This window comes from Phyllostomus discolor, chromosome 4 (assembly GCF_004126475.2).
Source record: "Phyllostomus discolor isolate MPI-MPIP mPhyDis1 chromosome 4, mPhyDis1.pri.v3, whole genome shotgun sequence".
Classification (NCBI taxonomy): domain Eukaryota; kingdom Metazoa; phylum Chordata; class Mammalia; order Chiroptera; family Phyllostomidae; genus Phyllostomus; species Phyllostomus discolor.
The window spans coordinates 15,504,986-15,520,709 of record NC_040906.2 but is presented as its reverse complement, the minus strand read 5'-3'; the positions used below and the strand labels follow the sequence as shown (position 1 = coordinate 15,520,709).

Genomic DNA, 15,724 nt, shown 5'->3' with positions numbered 1-15,724 from the left:
CTGTGTCTACGGCAAGGGGGCCTGGCAGAGCCTGGGGCAGGGGAACCTGGGACAGGCCTGAGACCCTGCAGGCCGACCGTGGAGAGAGAATCGGGGGGCATCTCACCGAAGTTTGGCTCATTGGGGCACCCCTTGAGCTTGACCCCCCTGGGGCCGGTCTCTATCAGGAAATGTCTCACCAGCTCATGGGTCATGTCCCCTGGGGTGAAAAGAAAGAAAGAAAGATTGGTCATTTCTCACGGTGTCCACCCACCACCTCTGACACCGCTTCATAACCTCGCCCGCATACAGGGCTCTGACGGGAGGAAGCACCGCACGGACAGTACGGCCAGAACCCGGGGATGGGGAGACCATGACTCTTCCCACCCCTCCAGGAAATGCAACCACAGAGTCCCAACAACCCGGCCTCCCGATTCTCCGACCCCCGCCATCACCAAGCCCAGGACTCCCTCTGCTGACCAGTCTGATCAGCAGGAACGAGCTCCCGTGGGAATCAGAGACCCGCCAAGCGCCCAGGCCCTTCTGGCACCTCGGGGTGCAGAGAGACCGCCCCCATCACCCAGTCCTGAGGCCCAGCTCAGAGAGACAGTGTTACCCTTTTTGTTCTGCTGCATGATGGTCGGAGGGGGAGAAGACACCTTCATGGCCAGCCCGTAGGCTCCTCGGAAGGAGTGACTGTCACGGATGATGAAGGCCCCCGGCTCCTGGTCCTTCAGGAGTGCGATGGCTGGAAGGGGAGGGGGGGAGGAGAGAAGGGGAAATAAGGAGGTGATGGCGCTGGCTCTCCTGAAGTCTCACCCGGCCTCTCGAACCTCATTCTTTCTTAGGTGGCAGGAGATGCTTTAAAGCAAGATCTCCAGCACTCCGGGGTCTTTCTACACTAGGGTCGGCCACCTTTCGCTGTGAGTGGCCAGATGGAAGCACGTCAGGCTTTGCAGGTCATGTAGTCTCTACTGCAACGACTCAACTCAGCCGTTGCCACACACAAGCAGCCACAGACAGCATGTCAAAGAGTCGCTGTGGCTGTGCTCGACCGCACTGCAGTTACAAACACGGGTGGCAGTCCGAGGTGACCGGGGGCCGTGGTCACCGGCACCCTGTCCTGTCTCCATGCAGGCTTTCCCTGGGGGCCTCAGGTGGTCTCATCCCCACCCCCATAATCCCAAGTCTGTTTTTTCTATAAAGTGTACAACATCCTCCCACATCATGCAGCTGGGAGGTGAGGTTTCCTATGATCTCGGCCAGGCTTTTACTTTGCCCAGGAAACCAAGGCTTCGCTGCTGGTTTTAAGGGTCCTTCAAAGGAATGTCTACACTGCCTGCTCTGCCCCGCCCCTGCCCCCCACCACAGGGACTGCCCTCCTGCCCGACCTTGATCCCAGCCCCTCTCCATGACCACCACCTGCTGCTTCAGGAGGAAGGAGTCTACTTAAATTTCTTGCCCAGGGAAGGCCTGGTGGGCAGCAGCCAGCTGTGACCTCGGACACACCCCAGGGCCCCCCAGCACTCACCCTGCTCTCTGGAGATCTCGGGCTTGTACCAATACTTGGAAGTGTCCTGGACAAATTTCACTTTAGCCCGGGTCTCAGGGCTGTTGTCTAAAGTAGGAGAAAAAAAAAAGCGTCATGGGTTAAATTATGTTCCTCCACCCCAAAGAAATGTGGGGGTTCTCACCCCCAGTACCTGTGAACATGACCTTATTTGGAAATGGAGGCTTTGCAGATGTGATCTAATTAAGATGAGGTCATGCAGGATTAGAATGGGCCCCAATCCAGTACGACCAGTGTCCTTATAAGAGAAGGGAAAGAGACAGAGAGAACAAGGAGGGCGCGTCACGTGAACTTGGAGGCGAAGATCGGAGAGACGCGTCTACAGCCAAGAGACACTAAGTGCTGCCAACGAGAGGCTGGGAGAAGAGCCTGGAAGAGACGCCCCCTCGGAGCCTCCGGGAGGAACCCACTCTGCCAGCACCTTGATCTGGGACTTCCGGCCTCCACTACCGTGGAAGGAGAAATTCTGCTGTCTTCCGCCGCCAGGTTTGCGGCACTTTGTTATGCTGTCCTAGGAAACCAACCCAGAAAGTTAGTGTCCTCCAGCCTCCTCGGAGCATGGCTAAAAGGGACCTCGAGCAGCTCCGTCATCCTGTCCGTCGGCCGCCAGCCACGGCGTGGCACAGAGCTGCTCCCCGTCCAAGGGCCAAGGGCCAAGGGCCGGCGCTGCGTCCTGAGAGCCGACAAAAGCCCTGGCCCAGCCCGGCTCCCTCCTGCTCTGGAAGGTTCAGACCAAACCCGTCCTGCAGCTGCTCCCGCAGGCGAAGACACGCCACCTCTAGCCCCTTGCTCTCCACCTGATCAGAACGACCTTGAGGACCAGGACAGAAAGATGCAGTTTGTCCCACGTCCCCGCAACCACCTCCTCACTCCCCACGTGGAAATCCTGAGTTCCGGATCACACAGGGCATAAAAGCCACTCCTGCTCTGGGACTCGGAGGGGAGGCTTGGCCTAGAATCTGGAAGCCGACCCCTACGTGTCACCTACCCTACTTCTCTGGCAGACGCCCTGCCCCACCAGACCCTCCGCAGACCTGGGATGATTCCATAGAACATTAGGTTCTAGAAGGACCTCCGAGAGTATCTGGTCCAACCCCTCAACTTTACACACGAGGACAGTGAGGTTCAGAGAAGGGGGGTGACCTGCCCGAGCCCACGGGGTGAGCCTTTCTATGGCTAATTGAATGGCTTCTGGAAGACCTGCCTGGGCGAGAAGACGCAGCACCCAGTGTGGCTGCACCACATCTTCCTGGCTAGGCATCAGGATGGGTGCCCCTCGCTCCCTAACCTCTTCCTTCACCCTTTGGCACCACAGAAAACAAAGAGGAGAAGAGGAATGTTCCAGTTGCGCTTGTGTCCTCTCCTTTCCTGCGAGAGCAGGAGCGGAGGCAGCCTGCACTGACGATGCTGTAAAGCTCAGAGCACCCAGACCAGACAGGGGTGGTCGGGTTGTGTCCAGGACTCAGTCCGTGTCAACAGGGCACTTAAACTCCGCTGGGCTTCTGGGGTCCGTCCCCGGAGGACAGCGAGGGGCCAGGCCAGCTCCTTCCCCTGGCAGCTGTGCACCGAGGAGGGCGCCTGGGCTGGGCACGTGGGCTGGGCCGTGCGACTGTGCAGGCTGCCGCCCTCTGCTCTGAAGGCCCGGCCCTGCGGATGCCGGGCCCATCTAATGAGCTGTCAGAGGTGGCTGCAGCCTCATGTGCCTTCCTGTGTTGACTCCCATGGCTATTTTAAGCAGGGGAGATGGTGGGAAACAGGAAATGTCCCAACTACTAGAAACTGTGCATCCTCTGAAGAGAGGGGCTGGGAACCAGATGTCTCTGGTGGGCAGCAGGAAGCAGGGGCGCGCAGGGTCGCCGTCAGTGTCCCGGCTCGGCCGGACCTGCTGGCGACACATTGAGAATCTGGGCAGCGGGGACCCATTCCAGGCTGCCCGGGACTTTCTCAATCTTCCTAGAATGCCTCACAGGCCCCCCAGGGCCCCTCCACACACAGGCAGGTTCCAGGTCTGGATGAGACGCTGCCGATCAGCGGAGGCCTTGACCTTCGTGTTTGGATAAGGAGCCCTCAAAGCAGACGCAAAGAGGCCAAGCTCTGCTGATGAGTGAAGAATTCGGTGTGTAAACCTGCAAGGGCCTCTGAGCAGCTGAGCCGGTAGAAACTAGACTCGGGTGAAATGCCCAAACCCTGGCCTTGGCCCATATCACATCTGGCGGCCAGACCTGTGCGCTGTGTGTGCACAGTGGGGATCAAAAGGTGAGAACAAAGGGCTGGCGAAGGAATGGAGGCCCAGGTTTGGAAGGCAGATCGTCACAGTTACACTACGGCACCCTACCCCTCAAGCTAGGGAGATGCGATAAAACAACTCCCTTCATGCTTTAAGAGCACTAGTTTGGGGGTAGCAGGGGCCTGGATCGGCAGCCTGGCTCTGCCATTTATGAACTGTCTGGCCCTGGACAAATGGCTGAGCCCTCCGAGCCTGCTTCCTCGTGGACAGCGGGGAGGGTGAAGGAGACACGATGCACCCGAGAGCCTGGCACACAGCACGTGCTCAACAAGTGGCAGTGGCTGTGATCCCCGTAACACTCACGCCGTCATTATTGTTACGCTCCCTGTCAGCAACAGTGGCAGCACCCACAGCCGCCACCACCACCGTCGCACACTGACTCTGAGGACGCCTCCAGCTCCCCGTATGCACACGAGGCGTCTGAGGCCCACGTGCCAGCCAGCCAGCCACCCACCGTCGTCTGCCCAGAGGACGCCAGGGCAGAGAGCAGGACGGGGGCCCTGGCTGGCGGGCTGCACCTGTCGGCGGGAGACGCGGCGTGAAGAGGAGGCCCACCTGGCATGGAGTACTTGGAGAAGTCGGGCAGAGTGTGTGAGAAGGAGACGGTGCTGCCGCCGCTGGGGCTGGACATGCCGCTGGTGACGGGCGAGGAGGACGCCTTCCCGTTGACGGTGGCGTAGTTGGGGAGGCTGCCCGCTCGGTCTCCCATGGACATCCTCCACTTCTCCGGCAAGGCCGGTGTGGGACTCCCTTGCCGGAAGGCTGCCGAATCCGGCGACGGGGAGGTGGTGGGGCTGCTCAGGCCAGGGTAGTAGGCAGGAGACACCGGGAAGGAAGGGGTAGAAGGAGCCTGGTAGCCGGAGGCGCTGCTCTGCCGGGACAGCGTCGGTCTCCGGTCCTCGGGGGTGGAGTAGCCGCCGTAGGCCATGTGCCGGTCCAAGCTGGGGCTGCCGGGAACCACAGATCCGGGCCCTCCGAGGTGACGGCCCAGGCTGGGGCTTCCAGGGCTGGCTATAGTGTTGCCATGGAGATTGGAGGCCAAGTTGCCCTGGGGGGCTCCAGGGTGCCGGCCCAGGCTGGGGCTCCCTGGAGTGGTGGCCACGCTGCCATGGAGGCCTGAAACCTGATGGGCCCCAGGGTGCCGGCCCAGGCTGGGGCTTCCTGGAGTGGTCGCTGCACTGCTCTGGGGACTAGAGGCGGCGTTACCATGGAAACCAGTTCCCGGCGGGCCCATCACCTGGCGGTGGCTCATACCAGGGCTGCTGGGGGCAGCCATGCCAGGGTTGACAGCTCGGCGGCCGAAGCCAGGACTGGGAGGAGTGTTGGTGCCCACTGTCCTGTGGCGCGCCTGCGGGCTCCCGGGTACCGTGTGCACAGCAGCTACATTGAACTGAGACCGGGCCTGGCTTTCTGGGGAGCTGAACTGCTGGAGCGAGGGGTCGGGGCTGCTGTAGCTGCCGCCCACCGTTGGAAGAGGAGAAGAACTCTGGTAGCTTCTCTGAGCCGAAGGGCTGGGCTGGCCCAGGCTGCCGGAGCGGAAGCCGGAATCCAGCAGAGGCTGGGTGGGTGTCCGGGGGCCCTGGTCACTGCTCTCCCCTGATGGGAAACTCCCCACCGAAGTGCTAGAGAGAGAAAGGGCGGACCGTGTCAGCAAACGGTTTTAATGAAGAACAGGCTTTCGGTGAACACTCAGACCTCCCTCCCACCACTAGCGACAACAGTACGCTCCGCTCGCACGCACGGGAATATCAAGGTTTTTACGTCACCCCGTGGAAGCGTCCGAAGAAGAAGCTGAGGCCCAGATGGGTTAACAATGGGATGGCGATCCCATGGCTCATAAACGACCAACCAGGGTTTCGGGTCTGGCTGTGCCTCATCCCAAAGCACATGCTTCCCCCCTCTGTACTACTCTGGCTCCACCCGTCCAAGTGGGGAGCTCCCTTTCACTGAAACTGAAAGCGCCTGAATCCAGTGAACAAAATAAGTGAACAAACCAAGTAGAAACAGAGTCACAGACGCAGAGGACAAACTGACGGCTGTCAGAGGGGAGGGGGTTGGGGGCTAGGTGAAAAAGGCGGAGGGATGAAGGAATAAAAACTCACAGACACAGACAATAGTGTGCTGATACCAGAGGGGAAGGGGGGCTGGGGGAGGTAGAGGAGGGTACAGGGCGATAAATGGAGATGGAAGGAGACCTGACTTGGGGTGGTGGACACACAACACAGTACACAGATGATGTGTTACAGAACTGAACACCCGAAACCTATATAATTAACCAATGTCACCCCAATAAATTCAATAAAATAAAAGGAAAGACACTCAAGGTGGCTGTCCTCTCGTCAACTCCAGGATCCCTGAACCCTGGAGCGGGACTCGAACCACCTGGATCCTGTTTGTCCTGGAAGCATCCCCACCTTGATTCAGTTTCCCCAGGTGTGCCACCCTTATCTTTAAATGTGGAGAGTGTTAGAACTGGGCTTTCATTCCTGGGTTGCTCTAGAAAGCAAAGACAAGGAAGTCTCATAGGGGATCTCAGCTCATTATAAAGTCTGCTTTCCAGCCATCGGAACTGGCTACTAATGGAGCAAGCTGCCTTGCATAGTAATGAGACTCCCATCACTAGGAGCATTTAAACAGAGGCTGACTGATCTCTTAACCTGAATGCTGTGAACGGACTATCCTCCAATGGAAAGTTAGATTATATGAGCTCAGAAGTCAAACCCAATTCTAAGACCAGGGAAACTCAGTTCAGAAGAGACTGTACGTGGGGGGATAACCAAAATCAGCGGTTCTGCTCTGAAGTTAAGTACAAGTCCACAGAGAAGTGTAACGCAATGGCCCGTGAGTTGGGAAACCTGGATTCTGCTGTTAGTGTTCCCATGTGCAAAAAAAAAACCCCGAGGGGGCTGGGTTAGATGACCCTGATTCTTTCCAGACACGAACTTCTATCCCTCGATGACATGGCAGGAGGGAGGAAGGTTGGCGGGGACCTCGCGTGAGCAGCAGCTGCAGGGTGGTGGCGGGGAGGCTCTGCACCAGCGGCCCCGAGGGGCGGGGCGGCTCCTTACATAAGACAACAGGCCAAGGCCTGGAGTTGGAGACTGGAAGGGTTCTCGAGCCTGGGTCGGATCAGTGCAGGTCCCTTGGGTGATGTGTGTGTGGTGGGGGGGTGCGGGGGAGATCATGCAAGAGCCAAAGGCAGGCAGAAGTCAGGGGCCAGGCCAGGACAAAGCCTGCCTCGCGTCGCAGGAGGGGCCAGAGCGGAACAGCCACTTCCTGCGAGAAACAACCTGTATCCCGAGGCAGGGGAGGACGTGTCGGGCTGAACGGGGTGGGGTGGGTGGGGGACACCAAAATGGAGTTCTTCTGTGAGATGAATCCCGGAGGAGAAATGCGAGCTCCCTGAACCCTGGAAAGAGCTAAGACTCCAGCTGGAGGGATGTGAGTGAGGAGCAGTGAACACTTCCCCACGTCCGGGCTCTCTGAACACCAGCAGCGGAGGCTGGCAGGTGGGGAAGATCCCTGTCCTTAGGCAGCCACACCCGCTGCCCGAAGGCAGACCTCCCAAGACACAGAGCCCTAGGCTCCACCGGGCCACTGGGAACGGGGCAAGGTGGACTGGGGTCCATGCTGGGCTGGAGGAGCCAGAATCCGTAGAATTCAGGCAAAACGGCCCCTGCTCCCCTAGCCACCTGCCCTGACCTGGGAGGGGGCACACTGCATGGGGCCAGTGCAGGATCTCCAGCCCCCCAGGGGCCCTGGGGAATGTGAGGAGGCAGCTGGAGCAGTTTCAGGGCCCGGGGATCCCAGGATGCGGCGGGGAGTGAACGTGGGGCTGGGGGTAGTCAACACCAGAGTCTCCCGTCCTGGGGGAGTTGGGGGGCAGGCAGTTCCTCTCCCACGCCTGCCTAGATGACCTCAAGCTCCCGCCCCTATGTCGTCTTCCATCTTCCTGTCATAAAGCCCACCCTGCACCCCACATATGGGGGCCTCCCCTTCTGAGCCCTCCCCTGCCCAGTTCCAGGTTTTCCCCCGTCTGACCCGGTCAGAATGACAGCCACACATCCACAGAGACATCTCTCCTTGCTCCCCACAGCGACCCTCCTCACCTGCAGCTTCGAGCCCTCAGCCATCCACACCCCTCGGCCCTGTGTCCTGGCTATATTGTCCTTCTAGAAAGCCCCCTGCCTCCTGCCTCACCGTTCAACACCGTGTTCAACCTTCTGGCCTCACCACAAACACCCCCGGCCCCCAGAAGGCCTCCCTGCATCTCTAGCCAGAAATCACGGCCCCCTGCTCTGAGCCCCGAGAACCTGACTGATGCGTGTGCTCTGGGCACCTCTGACCCATCCTGTGCCGCGCCCCGTAACCCGGGCCTGGAGGAGAGGAGGCAGAGGGCAGGCTCCCAACCAGATGCCTTCGCTCTGAAACCTATTTCCACTACTGTTTAGCTGCAGGACTGTGAGCCAGCTACTTCGCCACTCCGTGCCTCAGTTTCCACTTCTGGAAAGCGGGGATGATGAAAGTACTTACCTCACAGGATTGCTGTGAGGATTAAATAAAATAGTCACAGGAAGCACTTGGCAAAGTACCTAGCACAGAGGAAGCACTGACTACTAGTGATTACTGATACTAGATTTTAACTTTGGGAGAGGGAGGCTTCTGGTCCCCCTCTGCACCCCCACGGACCCCCACTCCTTGCAGCACAGTTCTAGGTGGTGGGATTGAATTCAGCCCAGGGATGAGAGCTCCCTCGGACTGTGGCACTCAGGTGATGCTTGCTCTCTCCAAGCGTCTGATGGCCCGGTTTTCGAGGAGCAGCAATCTGGACATTATTTCTGCCTGTCCACACCCTGAGCAGATCCAAGGGGCCCCACCCATGCTGCCCCAAGCCTGGCTCCTCTCCCCCACTTACCTGTCAGCGCTGAGGATGGGGCTGCTGGTGGAGAGGGGGCTAGGGGAGACGAAGGAGCCGCCCAGAGCGCCGTTCCTCACGGGCGTGTCGTGGCCATAGGCCTGGGCAGCTGGGGCGCTAAAGCTCTTGGACTCAGGGTCCTGAGTTCGAGGCCCAGCCACCGCCGTCCGCACCACCGACTCGACGTAGCTCCTCGGCTCTAGAAGGGGCCAGGAGACAGACTTAGTTAGCACGGAGCTGTAGGATGAAATGTGGGTCCTCTCCAACCTCCCAGGGAGCCTGCCTCTCCGGAGTCCAGCTGTGGGGGGGGACAGCCCCAAAAGGACAGCCAAGCATACAAAGGGTACCTCTGGGGCTCCTGCCTGCCCATGCCCCCGCCCCCCACTCCTCCCAGCATCTTGGAGAAGCTGTGGGAACCACACAGAACCTTTCCCCATGGCCTCGCCCAGAGCAGCCTCCCAGAAACAGACCCCAGTTCTGCCTGTGAATGCAGCCATGGCAGAATCTTCCCCCTCAGAGCAAGGATGCCCCTCCATAGCTGGCATCCCCTACAGCTGCTTTTCTTTCTATATCCCTGCCTCCCCAGCCCCCCAGGCCCTTCTAGGACCCCCCAGCAGCCCTGGAGTGTGGACCTAGAGCCCCAGCCAGCCTTGCCCCTGTCTCAGGGCAGCACCAGGGTTCCCACAAGCATCACCTCACACCCAGGACCCAGAAGCAGGCGAGCCGGCCAGCAGGCAGGCCAGTGCCAGTAAGTCACGCCCAGCCCCTTTAGGCCAAGACACACCCACCTCCCTGCCTGACACACTTAGCATTCCTCTGGAGACTGACACCATTATCCCCACTTGGTGTTCAAAACATCCTAAGGGGAACGGGGGGGCGGGGGAGGAGGGGTGGTGAGAGAGACAGGTGCCAGAAAGGCCACCGCAAAGATGAGGACACGCAGGCCTGGGGATTGAAGTGACTGGGAGGCCCCCTGGCCAGTGCTTGTCAACCCCCACTGTGAGGTCAGCCCCCAGACTACCTCGATACGAAGTGGGGGTGGGGGAGAGCAGCAGGGTGCCCTGGGCTTCTCAAGGGACGTGACGAAGGATGGATGACGCTCCTGCCACCTCCAACCTGGCACGGATCCCGTCTGCCCCAGGAGGGATGTGGCCAAGCACAGACCCACACTCTGCCTGCAATGGGGGCGTCTGCCCAGGCCAGCCCAGGACACAGGCGGGCCTGTGCGGCGCCAGGCAAGCCAGGCTCCGGGAGCCACTGCTGGCCAGGACCGTGCCGGTTGCTGAGTCCGCAAACAGCCCCCACCCCCTGGGTCCAAGGAAGACCCTGCTTTGGAAGGAGCCCAGCCACTATGGCGTCAGGGGCACAGCCTCTCGGCGTAGCTCCTCAGGTGGCCTCGAGGCCCGACACCCTGCACCCAGGCCGAGGCCCGAGGACGGCCCCTCACAGCGGTCTGGGAGTCTGTGCACAGCTCCAGCCAGAGGCCACCAGCCTGTCCTAGTTTCCACCCAGCATTCCCTCCAAACAACAGCAGTGCCAGCGGGTGGGGGCGGGGCAGGACGCCCGCAAAGGGACAGCTCAGAGCAACCTATTCCAGGTACAGGGTGAAGGGCGATACAGAACCAGACCCCTCAGCACCCAAAGCTGGAGTCCACCTGGGCAGAGGCCAGCGAGGTGTCCTCAAGAGCCCCCCCACCCCGCCCCGGCCACTCACCCACCTCACAGAAGCCCTAGCCCACATCATTCCATAGGCACTGTTTCTTTGCCATCTGTGCCCAAGGTCCTACTGGAACCGGGAGATGCTACAGGGATCCCCTGACCCAGGGCAGGCACACTTTCTTGCCAAGGACCCAAGAGTAAATATCTTAGCCTTGGAGGGCCGGCCAGTCTCTGGGACAACCACTCGCTCTGCTCCAGGAGTGCGAGGGCAGCCAGAGGCGGCGGCCCACAAAGGAGTGCGCATGTCTGCGTGTCTGTCTTTACAAAAATACGTGGGGGACAGGATTTGACCAAGTTTGAGGACCACAGATCTCACCCATCTCCTCAGCCCAGAGAGGTGGAGCGATTTGTCCCAGAACACACAGTGGACATGGATACTAGTGCCACAGTCTCCTGATTCTCAGTGCTGGCTCAGGGTGGGCAGAGGGGGGGGCTGCAGCCTCACAGGGGCGCCCAGAGCTGGCTGCTGCCCAGAACGGCAGCCCATCACCCGGAGAAGAGCCCACTCCACAGGGCTATTAACAATGATAAAAAGAGCACACAGTTGTATGAAGAAAGTAGGATTTGGAGAACGTAAGTGTCTTGCCTGGACCACACAGCACCAAGCACTGGCAGCACTGGCAGCACTGGCCTAGGGGACCAGGCAGTCTGGCCCAGAGCCTGCTCTCTGGCCCACTGCACACACGACCCTGACATTGGGAGCGGACAGTTCCAGTGCCTTTAGCCTTGGGGGGTTGGCTAGGGTCCTGGGGTTGCCCAGCTTGGCAGGAGGGGACCTCACACCCACAGAAACGGCCATCGAGACCCAGGGCACTCCCTCTTGGCCCATCCCCCACTGCCTGGAGTCGCTCTCTCTGAAAACCTCCTGAACGTGTCCAGGCGCTCAGCTTCACCAGGGTCCCCATCACACCTGGCACCTCTTCTCTCCCACCCAGAGACGGCAGGGGACCGCTCCGCCCCCTTGTGCAGCGCCCGGCATCTAGCAGGCCCTAGACATGTGTCTGTCCCACAAACCAGAGATGGGAGATCTTCCCCCTTCAGCCCCGCCCACCCGGAGGTGCGTCAGAGCTGGGACCTAAGAGGCACACACTCCTTTTCCTCATTCCCTGGGATTCTTGCTGCCCGCAGAAGGTCCGGCTAAAACCCTCAGGGACGGCCCCTGAAGTCCGAGCTCTTCCCCCACCGGCCACGTCCTCCTGCTCCAGGGACAGACCAGCGAAGCCCCTTCACTCAGTCTCCGCTCCTCGTGGACCCAGAGCCGGAGGGACCCTGATTTTCTGAGTCCATCTCCAGAACTACTCAAAACCAAGCTTTTGGGCCCGAAAACTCAGTTTTCCCAAGTTTTCAGACTCGGATTTCTCTATTGAAAATGTCTCCTTTTCCTGTCTGTTGCTCTCCCTCCCCCTGCCTCCGTACACTGGACCACTTGTGGGCTCCCCTTCTTTCACTTGCTGGGTGGGCACCTGGGACAGGCTACGGAACCTTTCTGGGACTCAGTCTTCTCGTCTGTAAAATGGGAATGAGAACACCCACCTGCCCAGCCAGGATCAAGTGATAAGAGATGGGAAGTTCCTTCTAATTCTTTCTCGCTGATTCCAATTAGCTGTTTACCAGCTGCCCTGCCGCAGCTGCCTGCCTTTGCCCCTGCTGGCCTGGGCTGCCTCCCTCCACCCTTTCCTGCCGTTTCCCTCCTCTCCTCCAATCCCGGAGCAGCTGCACCCAGAGGCCACAGGGTTGGGCGCTGGGGGGTGGGGTGGGCGGGGGAGAGGTGGGGCCAGGGAAGGTGCTCCGAGTAGAACATTCCTGGAGCCCAAACCCATTCCAAGTGGCTGCTGGTGGCTGAGAGCCGCCGGAGGCCCGAGAGTGTCTCGGCCCCACCAGGCTGGGGCACTGGTGCCTCTGCACCCACACCCTCGAGTGCGTTTTCTGCCCCCCAGAAGAGGCTCTTGGCCTGCAGAGAAGGGGCTCGCCCACTGCAACTAAAGGAAGACGTGTGGGTGGGGGAGAGGGAGAAAGCAGAGAGAGCCCCGAGTCCCAACCCAGGAGCTCAGAAGTCAGGGTGTCAGACCTTTTAGATGGGGCCGCGTGCCCCTCCTCTGGGCTGCCAGCGCCCCCGCCCCTACCCTGCTCAGCATCCTCCCTCACGCTGGAAGGCCTCTGGGCATCTCTGTCCTCACGAGGCCGCCTCACTCCTCCTTATGCCTCCAGTGCCCAGGACAGAGCCTGGCACATGGCAGGCGCTCAGTAAACCTACACGGCACAGCACCGCCCTGAAACCCCAGACACCACAGTGCCCCCTCACCAAGGATCTCAGAGCAGGGAGGAGCTGAGGAGGGGCCCTTTCTAGTCCAGCGTGTCTTCCTTTCCGCCACATCGGCCCCATCTAGTCCTCTGGGCAAACAGAACCCAGCCTGGACGCCCCGTTCCCATGCATCCCTGCAGCACTGGGCAGGTATTGTTGACGCCGGCCTCACGTCTTGACTGCTGCAGGCTGCTCCCTCCCCTTCCTTCGTGGACCAGAGTCCCCGGGCCCCCTGCCCAGTGAAGTCACTGTTTGCGTTCAGAGGTGCGCCCAGTGCAGTCACGTGGCAAGGGGCGGCCTCCACGTGCTGATCCGGTCGTAGGGTCTCTGCTGTGCCCCTGAGGACTGCGTCGTGCGCCTGAGTCACTTAGCATCCCTGAGCATCATCTCACCTGTGAAACAGGGTTCCTAGCACCTTATCCTTAGTGCTTCTGTGACTATCAGACAAGATGCGACAATGACCCCACGTGGTCCTGCCCCCTGCCCATCAAACCTCACTCTGCACCGCACTCCCCCTGGAGCCCCCTGGTCCCAGCATCCAGCTCCCCTCTGCTCTTGGCCTCCCTGACTCTGCAGTTCCCCCGGGGAAGAAAATGCTACTGGCTCCCACCCCAGGGCCTGTGCCCAGGCCCTTCTCCTCCGTGGGGAATGCTCTCCTCCCACCCCAGCTCCACCGACTTCATGTCACTCGCCCCGTCTCCCTTCTTCAGCCAAGGTCAGGGTCTTCGCTGTAAGGTCCCCCCAAGCTGCATCCCTTCCCTTCAGAGCCCTTATCTCACTATGTGATTCTGAGTGATCATTTAATTCTGGCTCCTGTTCATGCTCCTGGAGATTTGGGACCACGGACCTGCTTAACATTGCGCCCCCAGAGCCCGGCACAGCGCCTGTCGCACAGTAGGCACGCAGAACACGTGTCGACCGAGGGACTCGATGAACGAGAGCACAGGGTCATATAAAGCACTTAGCAGGGCGCCTTGAACAGGGCAGAGTCCCCTCACGTTTTCTTTCCCCCTGGCTGAGGAATTCCACCTCTGACCGTTTTTCCTCGCAGGCATTTTTTTTTTAAATTTTCCATCCAAGTGTCAGCAGGGAAAGCAAGCAGAGCCTCAGAGGGTCAGCAAAGAATGTGCTTTAGTCTAACTGGGGGGTAGCACATGAGTCAGGGAAAATGAGACGGGCTGCCCACAGCCCAGCTCCCTGCCCCCAACACGCCCCACTCCCTGGGCCGCAACAGCAATTCCGACCCCCACGCTGGAATCCCAGGGCACGGTGCCTGGGTGCAGGAGGAGGGCTTTGAACCAGCCTCTTGATTAGGAGAAAGGAGATAATTCCACTCCCAGCCCCGAGGCTCCCTGTGACCCTGGGCAGATGCCCCCACCCTCACCCTCCAAACATGACCTCAGCGCCACAGCTGTGAAAAGGGTGGGTGTGGCGGAGCTGATCCCTCAGAGCCCGCCCCTCCTAACTGCAGCTGAAGGGCAGCAGATGGAAGCGGGTGGGAGGACCCCGGGCCGGGCAGGCTAAGACACAAGCACATGTACCAGGGGCAGGCCCCAGCTCAGGCCTGTGGGTGCTCACTCCTCTGGAGTGTCACCCCAAAGTGGGAAACAGCCAGGGCCTGTCAGCCTGTGGGACAATCTACCTCTGACCTTCCCCCTGGGGAGGGTTTGAGGTCCCACCCGTCTGATGAAGTCAGCAACCGCGAGGAGCGTGTGGGTGGGCGTCTGAGAGACGAGAACCAGCACTGGCTCCGGGCCCCAGCTTACTCCAGACTCCCGTCCCGGCGTCCCTGCCCAGGGAGCCAGCAGCCAGGAAGGAGCAAGCAGCCACTCACCCTGCTCCGGGATCGGTTGCTGGGGATGCCTGGTTCTGCGACCCCCAGGCAGCCTGGTGTGGTCGCCTGAGCTCCAGCTGGAAGCGGGCAAAGCTTTATGGAAGCTCCAGCCACCGTGCCTGGGGGGTGGCAGAGTCGGAGTGGCACCTCCCATGCCCGCTTTGGGGGTAGAATATCAAAATGGTAAGTGCAAAGGAAACCAGAAGCAAGCTTAAGAAAACCAGCTGGAGTCTTTAGGAAACCAGGCCACACGGCCCTAGGTCCAGGTGGGAAGTCAGAAGGCCTGCCATGGCAGAGCTGGGAGGCGCTTCGATGCCCACCTCCAAGCCCTGGTGGAGACGGCCTGCACCATCATGGCAGACACCACAAAACCACACAGGCCACCCAGGCTAGCTGCCCCTTTGTTTCACCTGCTGCCGAGTCATCATTTGAACCCTGTTCCTAGTAAGTTAAAGGCTTTCAACCAGATCTCGTCTTCTTTCTGCTTTCCTGTGTACAACATAGAGTTAGTTCATCTAAACTAGGGGTTACGCTGAGACGCAGACACGCTAACTCCTTGAAACTGTCAAAATTATGTGCACGGTGCCCAGGCGCATGGGGGTGGGTCCACAGCTTTTCTGAAAGCCCCAGAGACACTGAAGTTCCAGAAAAACAGAACTTCCACCATCTGTGTTGATAAGAGGTCAACTCATGGCTCTAGGACAGTGGCTCCGGCAGAGGTCACTGTCCCCCAGGGGACATCTGCAATGCTGGAGACCTTTTCATGGTCACGGGTAGGTGGGTGCTACTGGCACGTAGTATGCAGAGGCCAGAGATGCTTCTGCACGCCCCGAGAGGCACAAGGCAGCCCCTGCACCCGAGTGGTCTGGGCCCTGAGTCAGCAGTGCCAAGGTGGGGAGCCCTGCTCTGAGCTCCACACATGGAGTGCACCCAGGAAATGGAATGATGGGCCCCTGCCCTCTGTGCGAGTCCCCTCACCTCCGGAGGGGCTGGCTGCACCCCAGGCAGGCTGGCAGGGATGCCACCGGGGTGGCCGCAGCCGGAGGGGTGTTTTGTCAGCAAGGTGGCACCGCACTGGCACCTGGGCACTGGCTGTGCCTGACTCTGAGCTATGGGCT

At 60.2% G+C, this 15,724-nt stretch overlaps 1 protein-coding gene across 16 annotated transcripts in view; it reads right to left on the bottom strand.

The window, feature by feature from the left end:
* Positions 1-15,724, bottom strand: part of TNS1 (tensin 1) — a 183,928-nt gene that overhangs the window by 10,715 nt on the left and 157,489 nt on the right. For 8 of the 16 annotated variants that reach the window (XM_036022866.1, XM_036022864.1, XM_036022863.1 and 5 more), the window contains 6 exons: positions 14,607-14,765; positions 8,752-8,950; positions 4,392-5,458; positions 1,511-1,597; positions 596-727; positions 107-199 (listed from right to left, as the gene is read on the bottom strand). In XM_036022866.1, the coding sequence (XP_035878759.1) occupies positions 107-199; positions 596-727; positions 1,511-1,597; positions 4,392-5,458; positions 8,752-8,950; positions 14,607-14,765 (1,737 nt within the window). The remainder of the gene's footprint in view (positions 1-106; positions 200-595; positions 728-1,510; positions 1,598-4,391; positions 5,459-8,751; positions 8,951-14,606; positions 14,766-15,724) is intronic. The other 8 variants (XM_036022867.1, XM_036022870.1, XM_036022869.1 and 5 more) reach the window with 1 other exon arrangement.